The 19,837-nt window shown below is 51.1% G+C and overlaps 1 protein-coding gene across 2 annotated transcripts in view; it reads left to right on the top strand.

Annotated features, from left to right (window-relative positions):
- The window catches only part of COL27A1 (collagen type XXVII alpha 1 chain), a 159,602-nt gene that overhangs the window by 117,286 nt on the left and 22,479 nt on the right, over positions 1 to 19,837 (top strand). The window contains exons 35-40 of one of the 2 annotated variants that reach the window (XM_040606985.1): positions 81 to 134; positions 1,796 to 1,849; positions 2,629 to 2,682; positions 4,166 to 4,273; positions 18,341 to 18,394; positions 18,513 to 18,620. In XM_040606985.1, coding sequence (XP_040462919.1) covers positions 81 to 134; positions 1,796 to 1,849; positions 2,629 to 2,682; positions 4,166 to 4,273; positions 18,341 to 18,394; positions 18,513 to 18,620 — 432 coding nt within the window. The remainder of the gene's footprint in view (positions 1 to 80; positions 135 to 1,795; positions 1,850 to 2,628; positions 2,683 to 4,165; positions 4,274 to 18,340; positions 18,395 to 18,512; positions 18,621 to 19,837) is intronic. The other variant, XM_040606986.1, reaches the window with a different exon arrangement.

Below are 19,837 nucleotides of genomic sequence, written 5' to 3'. Positions count from 1 at the left end.
TCTGCTAAAGGAATTATGACTTTGATCTTGCTTTCTACTTGGTTACAATGGGGTTTTTTCATTATCTTTGTTTTTTCCAGGGACCACCTGGCTCAATGGGACAACCTGGCCTTGCAGGTGAACCTGGCATGAAGGTAAGAAAAACCCTTTGTGCAATTTCTGTCCAACTGGGGAGATAATAGCAACTGCTGTTCCTGCAGGACTGGGTAACATTGCAGGTTCACCCTCCAGCAGTCATGGCAGACAGCATATTCAACGAAAGATAGATTAAAAAATAAAATTGGGTGGAATTTAAGCTCTTAGTTACAAATTCCTGAGCCCCATAGTGAGGGGGTTGCTGTCGGTGCTGGGGAGAAGCCCCGTCCCAGGGATCTTGTGCCTCAAAAGCTGGGAAGGGGCTTGGAAATGAAGCTTGACTCTTCTGCAAGATCCAGAATCTGAGGGGAGAGGGAAGTCCTCAAGACCCAGAGATCCCGGCAGCTTCTAACTTCAAACAAAAAGAGTCTTAGGAAGGCCTCAGACTTGAAACTACCCTCAGACAAGGTCCTGCCACAGTTTCCAAGCCTCAGCAGTGTGGGGACTGAGCTCCTCTGACAGTTATGGGGGAAGGGTGCCCTGCTGAGAGCCATGAATGCACCTTCTTGTCCACATGGAAAGGCCTATAAAAACCATCTCTTTGTTTGAACAAGGTCCCTGTGCTGAGCAGCTCAGAGGGTTTTTTTTTTTTTTTATCCTAAGCCCTTTTCCGCTTGGTTTGAAGGTTCGCTCCTGTGTGCAGAGCTTTTGAACAGACTCTGTGTGGGGATTAAATGCAATTTCCTCTGCTGTTCTTCACTCCCCACCCCCAGCCCCATCCTTTGCCATGTTTTCCTTGGCAAATCATCTGACACTTCTCTGGAGCTACCGTGTCTTTGGCGTCCTGATACTGCAGGAGCATTTCAGCTCCCGTGCTCCTGGCTGCCCTCCTTGGGAACAGGACGCGATGATTTGCACAGACACCCCTTTACCCGCTGGCAGCACAGCACATCACTGCTGGGGAGTTGGGGGGCAAGAGTCCCATGCTGCTGCTCCTCCTAAGACGGGAGGTGTTGGGACAGGCTGGGCTTGCTTTGGGCAGGCATCACTTGCAGACCAGTTTTCTGCAGGATGAGATGTATGGATCGGTCAGACCTTTTTCCTCTTTATGCCTCTGTTTCCTGAGCTCTCTTCCTGGCAAAGCAGTTTGCTTGGACGGGCACATATGGGAAGTAGCTGCCCTATGGCTATTGTACCCTCTGGGCTAAACTGCAACCTTGGAGCCTGTTGCCAAGATCCGTTTGTTTGCCAGCTCCAACTCCTTTGGTTCCCTCGTTTTGGTGCCATCAAAGATTCATGTCCTCCTCCGCCCTCCTCAGTCGCGCTGAGGTTCAAAGAGCAGCCAGCTTCCTGCCCCCTTGCTCTGGCTGTGCCTGCTCCAACACGGCGTTGCACCTGGCATCGCCGCTTTCTTGCTGAAGGGCCATGCCGAGGGAGCATCTTCTGGCTCTGCAGGTGCAGGCAGCACGAAGCGCTCCTCAGCCCCTGTTCTGCTGAGCACCACTGCAACAGAGCCTGTGAGGTGTGTGCTGGCCCTGGGCAAGCAGAGGTGCTGGTGATGCCAACCTGTCCTTTGGACACCCTTGCAAACTGAAGTGAAGGTGTTTGTGTGGCAGAAGGAAAGAAGAAGTCAGAGTGAGGGGTGCGATGGGAAGTGCTTCATTGCGGGCTCACCGTCAGTGAACAGCTTGTCTCCATATCTGTGGTTCCTTCTTTTTAGGGTGATCCTGGCCAGCTGGGAGTCCCTGGAGAGCAAGGCCTCATTGGACAAAGAGTGAGTACGGTCACCTTCTGGTAGGGCTTCTGTGCCTTACCAGTTCCCCAGGGGCTCTGTTTGCCGTTCACCCTCAGCCTGGGCAGCCAGACTCAGCTCGGGGCATCCCATAACCCTTTACAGCCCTTGTTTCTTCTGCGGGTGGTGGAAGCACCTTCCTTGCAGAGCCTGTCAGCTTGGGCTCACCACCCTACGTGAGCCTCCCCGGTGCTGCAGCGCTGCTTTGCAAAGCGCGGTGACAACCTCGCCTGTGAAAGGGGCAGTGTGGGAACAGACCCGTCCTGTTCCCGGGAGCCTGCATCCGCGCGGGGCAGGGAGCCGCCGGAGCAGGAGCAGGCATTAAGCAGGGAAACACTGGCTACACTATGCAGGCATGGGCAGGAGCCAGGGATGGGATGAATGCATGGATTGAAGCCAGCAGTGGCTCTTGTCCCTTCTCAGGACTAAGGTCAGTTGTTGGGGCAGGATGGGGAAGCCCCAGGTTAAATGAATGCAGACTGAGCCCCCTTTTCCACGCGGGGAAGGAGGTCTTGCCGCAGGACCAGCAGCGGGGGCTGTGGAGCAGGAGCTATGGCTCAGAATCAAGCGAGAGGTTGTATTCATGCCCTTGCTCCAGGAAGAGCTTGTTCAGCACTAGGGTATGAGATGGGACATGTGTCAAGGTGCAGGGGCTGGGCTCCTGCCGCGGCAGCCGCACTTGCTGCCAGGACTCAGCCGCAGAAAGCGTGGGGAAGGAGCACGCTTAGGCACAGCCTCATGGCGCTGGTTCTGCCTTGCAGGGAGAATCAGGGCTGGAAGGGGACGGCGGGCCACCCGGGCCAGACGGCATCAAGGTAAACCTCACTCTCGTGGCACGTTGCGGCTCTCACACATCTCCGTGCACTCAGGCCCCCGTGACTCCCGGGGCCAGGCTGAAGCCGAGGGGGTTATTGGGTCCTCTGTGCAATAAGCCCCTGCCCTGCTCCCACCAAGGATTTTTTTCTGCAAGCACGCATAATGGACTTCTCCTGTTTGACTCCTCTACCCACATTTTTGGCATCTAATCAGATCTCCAAAAAGGTCAAGTTCTTCAAAATACACTTTCCAACAATTTGTCTGTTCTATTTGAGTCGTTACAGATTAAATTTCCAACCAATCAGGAATTCCTGGGCCTGGCAGGGGAAATCAAGACTTGTCCATCCCTCTCCCCTGCGCCACTGACCAGAACTTCATTAGCAAGTAGAGAAACCAGAGCCCCTTCCTCCTGGCAGAGCCCCAGGTGCTCGCCCAGGGCTTGCCCTGTGCTCTCCATCTGCTGCAAGCTGCTACCTTGCCTTTGCAACGGGGCTCTGATTTCTGTCCCTGCACAGCCGGCTTTCCCCAGCAGGCCAACAGTTTTGTTCCATGGAAAGAAAAAGCAGCCATTCCCACAACAATGCAGTTTATTGCTTCATTCTAGTTAAACTGTCTGCCATGTGTCTCTGCTTCTGCTTATCTCTGCCCATTAGACGAAAAGACTCTTCCTTAAAGACTGACTTCTCTATTCTCTTGCCACTGCTACCTGTCCCCAAGGGCTCTTGAACCAAACCAGGTCTTCTCGACCTGAGTGTGTCCCTGGGCAGTAGAAGAGCCCAAGCTGACTGCAGGAGCATTTGTTTAACCAGAAGAGACGTTGCTGTGCTCTCAGGTGCAAGGGGAAAACAGCTCTGTCAAGGCTGGCTGGTTGCACAAGCGTAGGTCCTGCTGTCAGTACAGAATTGCCCTTTTTTATTGTCTCCATCAAATTTTGTGCCATCACTTATAAGAACAGTGATTTGACATGATACCTACTGCTGGGACCACAGATCCTTCGCGGAGCGAGATGACACTGTTTCACAGTGTTCGTCTGAGCCCTGGGCTGATTCCCATTTGGCAGCAAGAGCCAAGCGGCTGCTCCAGACAAACCCATCCTATTAAAAACCTTTCAGCATCCCAAGCTCAGGGCTTCTGGGTGAGGCAAGGGAGACTTTCAGGTCTTGTCTGCCTGTCTCATTCATGTGGGAGGTTCAGGCCTTGTTGCAAGAGAAGCAAAGTGGTTCAGATTACCCTGTGTAATGAGGGAGTTCCTTCTCCTCCAGCCAAGAGATATTTAAAAAAAAAAGAAACCTGGTTTTGCTCATTTTTTAAATGTCAAGTGTATTATGACTCATCCTCATTCATCCTTTTGCTTGCAGGCTCTCTTCCTCTCAGACTCCTGAAATATTAATTATGTGGTGGGTTTTTTTCTTGCAAGAGCCATGTACAGTGACCCGTGTGTTGTGTGGGTATGAAAAGCTCCCATCCTCCTCTCTTCCGCAGGGAGACAAGGGGGAGCAAGGCCTGGAAGGAGAGAAAGGAGAAAAAGGCAACGAAGGACTGAAGGGAAAAGAAGGGCCTCCTGGATATCCCGGCATCACAGGTGTCCGAGTGAGTCTGCAAAACCGCTCGCCCCCGTAGCCGGTCCCTGAGTTCCTGCAGCACTTGGGCTCCCCTGGCCAAGGCACACGGGCAGCGTGTGCGGACCTCGGGTCACCAGGGCACGGCTCTTGGTCCCGCACAGCTCCTGGGCGCTGCAGAGGGCCACCTGCACCCTGGTTTCCAAAGCAGCCATTGCATCTTGCCCCAAAGTGATCAGCAGGGTGCTGTATGCTTTTGTCAAAACCCCTGCGTGCGGGACGATGGTCACCTTCCCAATGGCGCAGCGTGAGCCAGAGGTGCGGTGCTGCTCCCGGCTGGGGCATCGGCGCAGAGCTGGCACGCAGCGAGCTGAGCCCTGGGCGGCAGAGGGCAAACGGCTCCTCTGGAAAGATGTGGTCCTTTTGCAATAAGAAGATGAAAGAAAGTTTGCAGTCTTGGATCTGAGAGGCTGGATTGCATTTAAACTGGATTGCATTTATTCCAGTAAGGAATAAATAAGGGAGGTGGGTGGTGGTTTTGTTTTGGGGTGGTTTTTTTTTTTTTTGACAAGGGCGGTAATTGCAGCAGACATTAACAATACTGCCACAGGGCATGCTGCGTTGCAGCAGAACACCTGGGGGCAGACTGAGAGGGAGATGCAGGCAGTGAGCCACACACTGCTTAGGGCAGGCAGGCATCTGAGATGTGACTTGTTGCAAATGTTGTAAAGTATGATATTTTGCAAAAAACTACATTCAGGAGATGGTTTGGTCTTTCAGTCAGGATACACGCTTGAGTTGTGGATCGCTTCTCTGGTCTGCCATGGCCTTTGGGACACTGTGCCTCTCTGCTGCGTCTGTAAAACGGACCACCTGCCAGCGTGTTAGAGAGGGATGCACAGGGGACTGTGAGGAGCCGAGTTTCCTCTGGCTGCCACAGCTGACCTTGGCCTGGAGTTTGGAAATGGCCAGCTTTTGCCTTCCTTCACTTCTCTTTGGTGATTTCTTGCTTGTTTCTGGTTTTCCCTTCTGAGGTTTCCACCTTAAATAGAGAAAACAAATAGAATAAATTAGCAGGACATTATTCCTGAATCCTCAATGAATATCCTAGGCATCTCTGGCTTGCTTGGAGGTCTGATCTCAGTGCCATAGAAAGAAAAAGTGTGATTCTGGCTCTGGGGTGAGAGCTGCAGGGCCGGAGGAGTCGGTCAGGGTCTGGCCTGGGGCTCATGAGGTGGTGTCAGATGGAGGATGGCTCTGCCCAGCGCCCCGGTGGCTGCTCTGCCAGCCAGCTCAGGCCCTTCTGCTTGAAACGTGGAGTTTATCAGTTTGACGACATGATTTATTCATTGTGTTTGTTGTTGCGGGTCGCAGTTGCCAGCAGCTCAGACTGGCGAGGCTCCTTCCACGAGGGGCTGGCCAATGGAGCCGGGTGCGGGAGCCTGGCCAGCGCGGCCGTGCCCCCCTGCCGCACGGGTCTGACCCCTCGTGCAGCCAGCAAGCACGGCGGCTCCCACCCCATCCCATTCCCGGGAGGCAGGCGGGCATCCCAGCACCTGAGAAGGAGCCAGTGGCACAAGTGTGATGGTGGCTCTGAAAGCCCTGCCCGGGCTGGGTGGTGGCAGCGGGGCAGGCAGGTACCTCTGAGCGCTGGGTGGATGCCTGATGTTGAGGCATGTTGTTTTCCCCTTTAGTGACATTGTGGCTGGCTAAAAGGAGAACAGGGAGAAGGGTGTGAGGGGATGGAAGCAGCAAAGGTGATGGATTTATGTTATTTTTGGGCTGAGGTTAGGATTTGAGCACTGACTCGACTAGAAAGTGGAAACATTGGCTTAATACTGCAGTGCAGCACCATAAATGTGCATAATAAGGCTGTAGTCCTGCCCCAATAAGGCCATCCTTGGCCACAGCCCCCTGTACCCACAGGGAGCTCTGTGCAGGATTGGAACCAACACCGGGGCGAGGAGTGGTCCCCAGTATCCCAGGTCCCTCCCAGCTGCAGACTGGCACGGCCAGTCAGCTGCCCTCAGCGCCGGGTCCTCCATGCGCAGTGTTTCTGGCTGGTTCGTGTGTTTATATTGTGCATGTTTTAAGAACCAATAAAAATACTAAAATCATGCAAAAGCCATATTAAGTTATAGAGTATAAAGTATAGATTCTCTCAGACTCCGTCCCTGCTGTTTGCCAGCATGTCCCTGGGAACATGATGCCGTTTTCTGTTTTATTTAAAAAAAAAAAGTCAATAGAGCCAAGATTCCTGCTCATAATCACTCCCTTTTGTTTTTTTTTACTGCGGAGTGCTATATTTCCGTCTACTATTTTAATATGCTGCTTTGCTTGAGTTTAGACATAAGGCTCTACAGGCTTTGAGACCTGTGCGGGCTCCAGACAGCCCTGCCTGCCCTGCCAGTGCCTGGCGTTACCTCATCTGCAGGCTGCTGTTCCTGTACTTCTGGGGGAATTTAAAGATGGAAGTCTTCTGACAGAAGTACAAACAGGTTTTCTCTTTCCATTTTTTTCTTTGAGACTTTTCTCCTGCCTTTCCGTGGAGAAAAGGTACAGATATCAGTGGCATCTTCCTTAGATTTCTGCCGAGATAAAGCTTGCAGCTCCGAGATGCCAGCTGCTGGAGATAGCTGCAACCCGCTCCTTTCCAACTGAGGACTGGAAGCCGGAGTACCAGGTCAGCCCACCTCCGCAAGACGTGCCCAAAAGCCACCACGGGCACAGCCCACCACCAGCGTGTACGATAGACAGGTTTTTAAGGCTGCTGGACAAAGATAACAAAAATCTTGTCAGGGAAATATCCTGAAGGTTTTCACCCAAAGGCGAGTGCCAAGGTTACACGGTGACAAACTCCTGTCCAGGATTTGTTGAGCACATGGAAATTGCCTGGGGGAGGTGTGGCGGCACTCGCATGGCAGGGAGGAGCATGTTGGGTTGGGTGTGCTGCAGACACTTTGTTTATGCGTTATGTGTGTTGCATATGGTTTTAATACATTCGATACGATAGCGTTATGCTGTCCAGGACTCAGTTTATAGATGGTTTTAAAGAGAACTTCGTCTTTAGCTATTGCATCTTCATTTGGTCTCTCCTGCCATGACACCCAGGAGTCCTTACACCTGGGCTTCACGGCATTCCTCCCTGGATCCGCTGACTGGGCTGGAGATGTTTGCTTCTGCTCTGATACTGTTGGGATACCTCGCACAGCTACAAAGGGGACAGGGGAGATGCCGTGCTTCTGTGCCGTTAGCGGGAGGCATGCACAAAGATCTGCCCAGTCACCTGTGCCACCAAACTGACCTCCTTCTGGGAGTGTGTAGCTCCTCACCTGCTGCTGGGAGACATTCATATTAGCCTGAGGAAGCCCGCCTGCAGTCACAGACGTGTCGGCAAGCTTTTCCTCTGCTTGGCTCGGCCCCGTGTTGCCCTCTGCCTCGCCGTTAGAGGGGACCCACAGAGACACCCCCTCCACAAACAGCGGCAGCCTCTGCACAAACCCTTTCCATCACAAGTCCCTGCAGCTACACCACTTCTTGAAGGTTTTTTTTCCCTTAGGTTAAACATAAGGATATGTTTAGTCTTAATCTTTATTTTGCTTATGTCTAAAGGAACTGACACTTCACTACGGAGTGTCCTCTTGGCAGATGTAGGAAATGAGGTGCCTAATTGCTCTGAAATGATCTGCCTTTATTGCTGGTACATTTTCAGCCTGTTTTGCACCTCCTAGCCTGGGGCAAAGGCCTGGCGCCGGCAGCGGCCCGTGTAGCCGCAGGTAGAAGCTGGGGAACTTCGCAGACGTCCAGCCGCGCACACGGCGTGGCGAGAGGCCAGCGGCAGGGCTGGGGAGCAGGGAGCTGCTCGGTCTGCACGTCATGGCGCTCCCTGGGAGGTGGCTGGTGCAGGGAGGTACTGGAGCACCTTCGCCGGTGCTGAAGCTGGGGGGAGCATAAAGGGTCTGTGCCGCCCTTCTGGGTCACGCAGGAGAAGAGACGTTCGCCCGGTGATGGGTCCCTGCAGCAGGGACACGTCTGGCTTTACCCAGTGAGGTTGCATTTTGCAGAAAGCCACCCCGATGCCGGTACCACATTACCGACTGAGCACAACCAAACTTTCCTTGGTGCTCAAGGAACGTTTTTCAGAGATCATTAGCTTTAACTTGGCTCAGCTGTTCCCAGCATTAACCTATCTGAAAACCAGTTTCCACTGTGGTTTTAAATCTCAAACAAAAGCAGCAGGGAGGCCCCAGCCGAGTCTCCAGGGGTAGTTTGTACATGTTTCAAAGCCAGTGGATTTCAGCAAACAAACCTGGCAACTGAGATGGTCCATGAGTCTCACAGCTGTGGCTGGCAGGAATCGAGGCAGCTGGAGCTGAGATATGCAAGTATCCTCTATCTTTGGTCACTTTGTCCAAGTTCACACTGCTCCGTTCAGTTTTAGTTCCTGCTCAGCCCAGGGATGGGCCAGTTGTCCCCGTGGTCATAAGAGAGAAATCTGAGTGCCTGAAGCACGAACACACAGTGGAGTGCAAGAACCCCCTGAGACTTCAAAAATCTCATCAGAGATGTGCACCTTTCCTGAGCTGCTGTCTCACATATCATCTCCTCCCAGAGGTTTCCATCTTCTAATACAAACTTGTGGCCTTCCCTTGATCTTGACTCTCTTCTGAATTTGGCCATTTGACCTCTGGTTGGCTCATTCGACCAGCAAAGAGCTGAAAATCTCTTCCCCTTGCAGAGCAGGGACCCTTTGGGCATCTCTGTTCAGAGAGGCAGCCTGAAGATGCAGTCAACAGTGCAGGGAGCAGGAGTTGCCTGCTGGAGATCCAGACTTTCTGTACAGGCAAGGCAGGACAAGGGTATGTCTCCACAGCTTGTGGGGAGACGGGAAGATACGACGGCCCATCAAACCCTGGCAAGGCATCCATCAGCAATGCAAGTGTTCACGGTGTAGTTTGCCAAAATAAAAAGGTAATTTATCTGCCGACCTGTAAGTGTGGGAGAGGCTCGTGCTACAGAGCCTGAAACACCCAAGGAACGTTGCTGGAGAGTAACGTGCGTTTGCAAAGGACCTGGCTGCCAGTCAGCCCTGCTCTGCGCAGCACGGGTTGGTAAGAGCCAAAGGTTGAAGTCACCGGTATGCAACCAACAACCTGGACGCAGGCAAGCAGTCCCTTGGAGCAGCCCCTGCAGAAGTGCTCCTCTCCACTGCCTCTCCTCTCCACCTACAGAAAATACGACATTTCAGCCTTTCCTCAGAGGACAACTCTCCGCCGGTGGCTGTGCGAATGGCCCAGGCCAGTTGGCAGGAGGGAGGCGGTGGGTTTCCAGCTGCGCTCCGTAGCTGTGCGTTGTGGTTTTTGTAATGTGCTGGTTGTCGTACAAGGCGGACATCTGATAGCGAAGTTTTTACAGTTCCAGGAAAGCAATTGGAGAGCCTGTAAGTAATGAAATACAACATGCTCTGAAACAAGAAAATCCCTCGTTGTGCAGCAAAACTGGGAGCTGAGTTCTTTTTCCACTTCCTTTTTAACCTGAAATCCTATCTGCAGTGTCATTCAAGCCACGTCAGGACTCGGAAGGCTTTGAGCCAGATGCTCCAATAGTATAAATCGCCATAAACAATTACATCAGAGAAGACCTGGCTGCATGTGCCGGCACTGCTGCCTGGTGCAGATGTGCACCAGCAGACCAAAAGAGCTCTAAGGGCTGGTAAATCATTTTGCTCCGATGCGACAAGGTCCAAAGTCCTTTGGTTTGCTCTCCAGGAGTGTAGAGTGACAGAGCTGTGCTGGGGTGAAGATCTGAGAAGGTTTTTTGAGGGAACTCACAGTGCTTTGAAAAGGATAAAGCCATGGAGCAGTGGGTGAACTCGTGGCTCTTGGCTCCAGCACTGGGGTCTCGGCCACATCGCTCCCCAGAGCGGCCGCAGCTCCGCACACAGCGCTGGGTGGTGTCCTGCAGACAGTAGCCTTCCCATTGTGTTCTTGTTTCTCCATCATCTACAGGCTACACTCCTAAAGTGGAAGGAGGACTTGCTGGCCAGGACGGACCTTCTGCTTGGAGCTAGCAGAGTTGCTCCAGAAACAGCGTGCTGTGGTGACAGCTGAGATGGGGCTGGTTGCCGAGCCCTGTGATGCCAGGGCAGAGCAGGAGCTCATTCCCATCCGACGCACTGCTCTATTACTAAGTTGTCCAAACATCATCTACAGCAGAATTTGTCCCAGAATGTTTTTTTTCTCTTTGTTCTTTTCTGTTTCCTGCCACTGAAACATGATTCAAAGATTTTCTGCAACAAAGTGCCTCGCTCTGCTGTTGCTGAATCCAGCCATTCACTCCAAACACATGAGCTCAGCGACAGCTGGCAGCGCCACACCAGTTGCATGGCATGCAGCCCCCTGAAAACACTGGGGCTGCTGAAGGACAATCCTGGAGTCACTGCTGGTTTTAATCTCTGCTCTCCACGCAGGAATCTATGCTTTTTTTGATAAAATGCTGAGCTGTTGTTTCCTGGGTAAGCTGGTTTTCATGCCCTGGTCTATGGGCTGTCTGTGGAGCTCTTACTTGACAAAAGTTTCTTAAACTCCCTCAACTGGAAGGCATGGAGTTACCCTCCGACTGAGCGAAGGAAGGGATGGAAGATACTGGGCTCGGTGTGCGGGGGGGGCTGTGCCAGCCCCGGCAGCGCGTCAGTGGTGACAGCAAGCTCCTCACACCCTCGCTCCAGGAAATGAGTATTGTTACTCCTGATCTCGCCCTTGAATAACGTGTGAGCAGTAGGCACACAGAGCAGTGAAGTGACCTGCCTGGGGTCATGCAGGTCAGCCAGTGGCAAAGGGGGGCCGGGCGCTCCCCAGCCCTGCTCCCATGCCCCACGCAGGGTCTCGGGACAGGCTGTGTTGGCTCACGGGCCACACAGCTCAGTAGATCTTTCCAGAGACGGCTGTGCCTGCCAAGGGGAATGGCCTTTGCTGCAGAGCTGAATGTCTCCTGGGCTTGGGCATGATCCATATCCCGAGCCACAGCTACCCCTTCCGCACAGGAGGAGGGGACACAACAGGACAAACTTTTCCTGCCCTACAGCCTGTCCTTTCCCGTTCCTGCTTACATCAGCAGGGCCGGTTCCTATAGCTGAAGGTGGTTGCGCTTGGCCGTGGCGTGTCAGTGTGTAACAGAGATGTAACAATGGAGCATCATTGCTCATGTGGACCAGTATCCAGAAAAACCTGAAGCAGGTATTTGCTTTGCACCAAAAATCAAAGGCAAGTGAGGTTGTTGCTCAGGAATGCGGTCAGGCTGCTTGAGCTCTGCTTGGGATGGGCGAGGGTCAGTGCCTCTCCGAGTGCTGTAGCTGCAGCCCACAGGCCCGTCTTCCTTCCCCTTCTAGAAGCCGTGTTGTCATCCCTGGGCAAATCTGCCCTTAGCTGCAATCAGTTTCTCCTTCTTTTGCTTTAATAATCAGTGCATCGCTGATATCCCCAGGTCCATTCAGCCTTTTCCGTGGAAACCTAGCCATCCCATTTTATGGAGAGATACGTGCTGGATTTTGTTTGGGAGATTTTATTGCAGGGGGGTGGGGGGGGAGGGGTGTTCCCTTTTTTCCTTGTCTGCTATGCTGGTATCTGTGACTCAGCCCACCAAATCCATTGAAACTTTTGGAGCAGACCAGGGCTGCCTGTGAGCCCTGGGAATCCTGTGGGGAATCACAGAGCTCTCCCAGTCCTGGGGAGCCGCTGCCTGCAGCCGGGGTGCTCACCCTTGCAGCGAGTCAGCCAGCTCTGCCTGCTCTCTGCTGCTGGGGCAGGCAGGCTGATCCCAGCTGGTCTTCGTTTAGAGTTAATAGGAGTCAAAATGAGCCAGAATTTGAAATAAATCCCATTGACTTGGCACAGTTTCTTTCCTGACTCAGACGAAGGAGATGCACTTTTTGGGCAGTTACGCCGAGATTCCCCTCCTTATTGCAAGAGAGGATTTCATTCCCCTCCTCTTCCACAACCCCAGGGCATCTGTGTCCTTCAAAAGGAAGATATTAACCCTTCGTCTCTGGGGGAGGAAGAAAGGAGCACAAGCACTGCTGTCAGTGTAAATCAGAGCTATCCTGCCCAAGTGCTCCCGCTATTCCTTTCTTCCCAGTTGTCAGCTCCCAGCACTGGGAAGTCTTCGGAGCGTTTTGGTGTCATCGAGTATGAAAGCTTCACAGCTCAGTGGGGATGTGAGGGCTTGCACTTTTCCCACACTTCCCACCCAACCATCAAGCTTTTTGGTGGCACTTTTTTCTCCTGTCTCCCTTAGAAATGAGGGAATAGGGACAAAGGAGGGGGGGGAAAGGGATTTTCCCAGAAACAGCAAATTAGAGGCAGTTCAGGGCTATCAGACCAAACCAGACCAGCTCAGAGCACACAGCACTGCTCTGTACCTGATTCTCTTTGCTGCCTTACACTGGGACTACTTAGAAAAACCAGGTTAAATAGACCTCCTCGTCCACAAAATCAAAAGCGACGTATTTCAGAGCAACATCTGCATGCAGATAAGAATTTGCACTAAAGCAGAGAGGTTGGGATAAGAGATTTTGGGTTGGATTCCACATCTTAAGCTGAAGAACTCAGCTGAAAAGAAAGTCATAGTGCCGCTAGCTGTAGTCTTTCCATCTGAGATCTTTTTATAGGATTTCCCCATCACGCTTTTACTGCGGGTTCAGCCAGCCAGCTCTACCTGCACTCACCACTCGGGTTTCTGCAGGCAGGCCAAGAGCCCATTGCTTCCCAGCGATCCCATGAAGCCCTCTGAACCTCGCAGTACAATCAGGTCTTTCTTCCCGAGAACAGTTGAGTCTTTCTTCTTTCCCCAAACTCATTCAGGAGCTGCTGCCCTGTCTCCTCCCCTTCCAAACTACTGCTAGGCAGAGTGATTATGAAATGTGTTTCTTATAAATCTGAAACATTTATGTCTTCAAATGCCCAGCCCCAATAATCCCACTAATTTCCTGAGTGCTTGTGAACTGTCCTCCATGGGGGGAGGCTTCTCTCGATCAAAGTTTATTAAGTAGGGGTTCTCATATGGAGACATTGCTGAGCAGTAGGAAATTATATGGGGCTTTTTCATTTCCCTTTAAATGAGCTCGCTGGCTGGGCCCTGGACAATATGGGCATGCTCATCCTATGTTTCATGGTTCCTACCTTTATTGCTGCTTTAGCTTTTCTGCCCTTTCTACATCCAGTGCCTAAACTATCACCTTTTTTTTTTCGCCATCACCATTGGCACTTTCTTTTCTTTACTCAGTAGCTGCCTCCTGGTTCTTCTGTTTCTTCCTGCCTCATTTTTGGTAGGGAGGAGACACCTCAACCCTTTTTGGTAGGGAGGAGACACCTCAACCCTTCACTCAATGACACCCAAAAAAGTAGAAAATACGCTTCTGCTCCACAATGATCCCAAGTAATCCTGAGCCTGCCTGAGCTGGGCTTTGGGAAGCCATCTCGTCAGTACTGCGCCCTCGCAGAGCTTCCCTCCTGCACCGTGCTCTAAGTCTGCAAGCAAAGCCGGAGCGATCTATCCTCCGGAGTGCCAAGAGCCACCGTTCCCCTTGGGTCAAACTAGGACGGTGAGTCACATCGTGTAACCGCTTCCCCGGATGCAGGGCACGTAACGGCATCCTGGCGGTGGGGAAGTTTGGGGTTTAACGCTGTTTGATGCTTGGCTCCGTTTAGGGCATATCTCTCCACAGTTCATTCAACTTCCTCCTTTTGTTGTTGTGGATGTTGTTGTCGTAACATAGATTGGAACTGTTGATGTCTTGAGAATTCAAAGCTGGGCTGCTCATCTCTTTGCTCCCAATAAACATTACTGCTGTGCCGTGCAAGAGACTCGACTTTGCTGCCAAGGCCAGCAGCAGCTGAAAGCCTTTTTTTACCTTGAAAATTAATCAGTTTGCATTGGAAATTAAACCATCCCGCTTTTCCCTTAGGGGAATATCTAAGACCATACTAAAAAATATATTTGTAGAATTGGGTTCTTATCGAAGCTGGCAATGAAATTTAAAACTTGCTTAGACCTAAGGGGATAAATTTTTTGCTTTCCTTGGATATTTTGGCATACCTGAAGGCATGTGACTTTGTAAAACCACTGCATTCCACTGTCCCTGTTCACAAATACCATCACCTTCTGGAGGTGCTGCTATGCATCTGTAGTGAAGAGCACAGTATACAGAGAGAAATAATCCCACTCATAGAAAAAGCTTGGAAAGATCTGTTTTCTCAGCAAACGAGTAACCCAAAGCATACAACAAAATGTGTACAAATTCTGAGAATAAAAGCAACAAATGTGTAGTGCCTTGGCACAGTAACCCAACCGGTTGGAACCCCACAAAAAGAACTTAGAATTAATTATTCTTATTTATAGACTTTTGTACATTTTCTGCCCTCCGTCGCTGTCTCTGCTAAAGAGAGTAAGAATACTAGGAACTTCATGTTGCAGTGACAGAGGTACCAAAAGATGCTAGATTCCTGATGTACGTTGGAGACCCTGAATGAAGTTAGAATCTCACTGAAGTTTATCCTTATCCTTATTTTTTCCCCCCCTGTTCTGGCTCTGATTTTTCCATCCCTCAACAGATGAGTTAGAAGAATGGAGAGAAAAACGATCTGACCTTTTTTGAAGGCTGCCAGAGTTGTTGCTGGGCTTGTCGTTGCCTGTGTAACGTGTGGCCTGTGAGAGTGCCGTGATTTCTGGGAACCGTGCAGACCCCACTGTGTATGTGCCCTGTGAACATCTGGGATTGCGACAAACAGCAACCACATCTGGAACATCACAACTAGAGATATCACATATCTGGGAACCCCAGACAAGTGTTGAACTGCCTCTGAATTCATCTGGGCAAAATTCCTGTGCCGTTGGAGACAGCACATCCAGGAAAATCAGACATGTGGTAGGCTTCCCGCTCACCAGCAGAGCTCTGCTGGCCAAAGTCCTAGAAAGCGTGCTGGTAGAGCACAGAAATACCCTTTGCTGATAGAGCTTTCTCCGTTCGAGGAGCCGACTCAGGCTGTAAGATCCAAGCCACGTCTCTGCTGATGGCGTTGCCAGCGGTTTGACCCATTTATTTATACCAGCAAAGCTTTTAACCGGCAGACGAGAGCAAAGAGCTGTGAGGGAGGCTCAAAGGAAGATCTCCATGGCTTACTGCAAGTGACAGCTGGTCTCACTATCACTGACAAGAGCTGGAGATGCTGCCAATTTTTTTTTTCTCCGGCAACGTAGAAGGAGCCGCACCCCAGCTGGAGGACCCAGGAGAGCCTTCTGGAGTAGATGAACATCCCTGTCTATGAGGCCAATGCGTCATAAGGGGAAAACCCAGTACAGGGAGTTTACTGGAGCCCGTATCAGTGTTTGCACTCCATCACCAGGGAAAGGCAAGCTGAAAGAACCCAGATAAAACTGAGACCCTGTTTGAACATGGCACAGTCTTCTGTGGATCAGGTTTATTTTTGCGAGCAGGGCTTGGACCATCAAGGACCCCATCAAGTTGGGGTTCTGTTTTGGTTTTTTTTCCTCTCCCAAGTGACTTTTACCCAGTGTCTACTTCATGATTAGGGGTACAGTATGAAGTTGAATGACGGCAGATTTTTAGGAGCAGTGTGGAAATTTTGTCTCTCAGATGGGAAGATTTAAGGCTTGAACCTGTCTTCTTAAAAAGCAAAGACATTTTCCAGTACAGGGCAGAAGCAAGTTTCAGTCACTGCTTCCAGGGGAGCTGTGTCTGGGTGCGGGGAACCAGGCTGTACTTCAAATTCTTCTGAAGTAGCTCTGAGATCCTCATGACCTCCCCCTGTGATCAGGGTCCCTCTGCCCTGCACAATAAAAGGGAACCATCAGTGCACTGGTGTCTGCATTTTTTACAGACAGTGTAACGCAGCATCCTGGGGATGGAAGTATTTGTTTCAAGAGCTGTTACAGCACCGCAGTTCAGGAGCATGTCTGAGTGTGCAAAGTTACTCTGCCGGAGAAGATCAAGGGCTTGGCCACCACTGGGGCCAGGAAGAGATTTAGCTTAAAACCGGCTTTCTCCCATTTGCAAGAAACATCTCTTGCCCTTGCTTCCAAAAGATCTTACTGCACAGCCGAGGGAGGCCAATGGAAAAACACTATGCAACTAATTAGAAATCCCAGTTGTTTTCTTATTTGTTCACATCTTGTGTTGACAAAAAACTTTTGTGAGTGATTCCACTATTCGCTTTCCAAATTTTCAAGCCACTAAGCATCACGGTCTTGCTGCAGAACAGGGTCTGTGAGCGTTATGGCTACTTCACTACACCCATCACAACCGATACGTGCAGGGAAGTTGAGCAACCTGGTACCAGGTCCAGTGGTGAGCCAGCTGCGGGGCTGGGTGGGCATGGCCATCCCTCAGGCTGATGCTTTCCTTGGTGGGGATTTCTCTGTACTCATGACAAAAGTGTAAATCACGTGGGTAACGCTGGAGGCTTGGCACCCACAATTCATCTTGTATCGCAGCTGCTCAGCATCAGTGGGAAAATAATTCCAAAAGTAATCTCTTGGAAAGGCAGCAAAAACTAGCAAACAAAACCCCCGAGCAGTATGGAAGAGATGACAGAACGGGACTCGTGTGCTCCTCGTCACGGACCTGTCCTTTAGGAAGCTCTAACAGTGTTGGCAAGGTGGGCTCTTGAAATGTTTGACTTAGATAAAACGGAGCTGTTCCCTTTGGGGAAGTGAAGGACCGGCACAATTCTTTAGGGCTGTAAGTCTGAATTACTCCTTTGTGTCACAAGCAGGCACTTAGGAGGCCCAGGTTTCAGATCAGAGTTGGAAAACCCTCCGATACGGCTGCCTTTGTAAGTTGCTTTTGTTCAGCTGAGACCGCAGCATCAATGGCGGTGACAATTACACCTTAACTGGGAGGCGGGAGAGCAGTGGGAGAGATGCCGTGCTGGTGTGGAGATGCTGTTGAAAAGCTTGTTGCAATTGCCAAAAAACATGAGTTATTTTCTTCGGTGATGCTTGTGCTTCTTTCTGTCAAATCTAAAATATGTTGTCTGCCTCACAGCCAACGGGGTCAAACACTGAAGAAATGAACTCCCTGGGCTCCCTGAGGAGGGTGTGTGCTATAATTAGCTGCTCGTCACAGCTGATTGCTGCCATGTGCGTGCAAGGAGGGGCGGCAGGTTCTGCTGCCTGTGAGGCACCCACACTAGGTGTGCAAAGCCAGCCAGCATTTCTGTCTCTCCTTGCTGTGGGTCCTGCCTGAAGTTTTGCACCCCGCTCCGTTTCTAGACACCTGATCAGTATATTGCAGTTTCTATGTGCTGTGTGTTGCAGTAATAACAATACAAATAGAGGGAAGGGTTTTGCGCTGTGAGCAGAAAGCTGTGTGCGGCAGGTAGATGGAAAATGAAAACATTTTACAAGGTAAAAACAAGGAGAATTGCTGTTGAGGCAATGGTCCCATTGCCAGTGTCCTGAAACCCTGCAAAAAGCATTGATATCCAACCCAGCCGTAGCTGAGGGTGAAGGATACAGCTCTGTACGGCAGCCGTGCACAGCTGGCAGCTCTGTCTGCAGACCAGAGGAAACGCTTTGTGGGGGGCAGAGTAAATGCGTTTTCCACATTTCAGCCCTTTCTGTAGCAGTGGCTGGGTAGGTGCCATTTTGCAGTTCAGTGGGTGCTGTCTTCAAGGAGCACTTCTGAGAACCCTCTTTTGCATCCCTGAGGACAGAAGGACACATCAGATGAGAGTTCTCCATCACCCACCTATATTTGATGTGTGATCTGATGATGAAGAACGTCACCTTTCAGCCATGTAGCCCTATAGCCACGTGGGCACAGAGACCTTTCCACCGTTAAGCAATGGGATTTCCTTCTGCACGGGTTGGAGCAGCTCAAGAACAAACTCGGGCTGTGGTACTGTGAATCGTGGCCTTAACCTCGTGACTTCCCAGCCTCCTTGTTAGCTGCCACAGGAATAGCGTAGGATGGCTGAGGATGCTGCCAGGGTTGAGTGTACCAGGGAAGTGGCCTGGGAGTGGCTGGCTGGGATGGGACTACTTTGCTTTCCCATTCCAACAGCTCTTTTTGCTCTCCTAGGGACCAGAAGGGAAACCAGGAAAACAGGGGGAAAAGGGCAAGCCTGGCCAGAAGGTAGGAACATCTGTTGATAACGTCTCCTCCTCCGGATCTCCCTTTCTTTGCTCATCTTTGATATTTATCTGTAGAAGTGGTTTTGTCCTACACTGATGCCGCTGCTTTTGTTCTGCAGGGCAGCAAGGGCTACCAGGGGCAGCTCGGCGAGACAGGATCTCCAGGGAAGGAGGGGCCAAAGGGAAACCAAGGCCCCAAAGGATCCCGAGGTACCCTGGGACCTATGGTGAGAAGAGCTCTGCGAAGGGTTGAACGCAACACGCAGAAACGTGACTAGCAGTGGTGGACACAGGCCTGAGTGAAGCAGAGAGCCCAGCAGGGCTTCAGAGCACAGACGTGCTGTGAGCTGGGTTTCACCGACCCTTGCGCAGGAGACCCTCTGTGGGGGTGGTTCTGGTGGTGCCCCGTGAACCCAGCTCACGTTGCATCGTGGCGGTTCTTCACCACTCCCCAGATGGGCTGGAATATCGGGGATTTTTCTTGAGAAGGGAGTGAGCTGATAAGCTATTTTTTACTAAGATCTTTCCCTTTGAGACTGCACACTCATAGCAAGAGCTGCTTCCAAGTCAAACTGTGTTGTTATAAGGAACTCTGCCTTGGACTTCTGCCCTGTTTCTACACCCACTCTTGATCTACTTAACTAAAACACTTGCAGCAAGAAGAAATACAGCATGGGAAAGGGTTTGAGTTAGGGACTGAAGGTGAGGCTTGCAGGGAGAACAACAGCAGCATGGCGGAGAGGGAAGAAAGTTTATTTGCTTTAGGCACATGAGGCACTGGGACAGCGGCGGTGGTGAGCACCTCCTCACGCAGTACAGGCTGGTAAGGAAACTAGATTTGGTAAACTTTGTGAAAAAGCAGGAGTTATTTATGAACAAGGAATCATGGTGATGTTTCAGAACAGTAGCAAATGAGTGATATGAGTGATGGAGTAATGGTTCTGCTCATAGTGTTTTCCTGCACTAAAAATTATGGCCTCCTCGTATATCCTCCCTTCATATTCCTTAGCAAAGCCTCCATGGATTATTTCATAAGGAAGCGAAGCAACATCTGAGCAGCAGTCTATTGGACTGAGCACGTCTCTGTCTTGTGGAAAGAGCTTTCTTCCACGCTAAATGGGATTACATGGAAAGTTTGCGATTCACTTTAATCTGATGATCTGACTTTAAACCCTTTTGTTCTGTCTGCTAAAGGTGCAATAAACAGCTCTTGCAGTGCCCTCATCACAACCCAGAAAACTCCTGGCCTCCGAACCACCACCAAAAGTTTTCCTCCCAACAGTTTAGGATTAGGTCATGCATGAGAAGGGTCTTGCTGGTGGACTTCCTAGCACAAAGCTAATTTGGATATAAAAACATCCAGAAGGGCAGATGAAGGGCACACACTATGCAGCCATTTCTGGTAGCAAATGTGAATGAGGTGGGGGACCTATTGCTACAGCCT

This window comes from Falco naumanni, chromosome 9 (genome assembly GCF_017639655.2).
Source record: "Falco naumanni isolate bFalNau1 chromosome 9, bFalNau1.pat, whole genome shotgun sequence".
In the NCBI taxonomy this organism is placed as follows: Eukaryota; Metazoa; Chordata; class Aves; order Falconiformes; family Falconidae; genus Falco; species Falco naumanni.
Note: the sequence above shows the minus strand (reverse complement) of the source record. Positions and strands in the feature narration are given on the sequence as shown.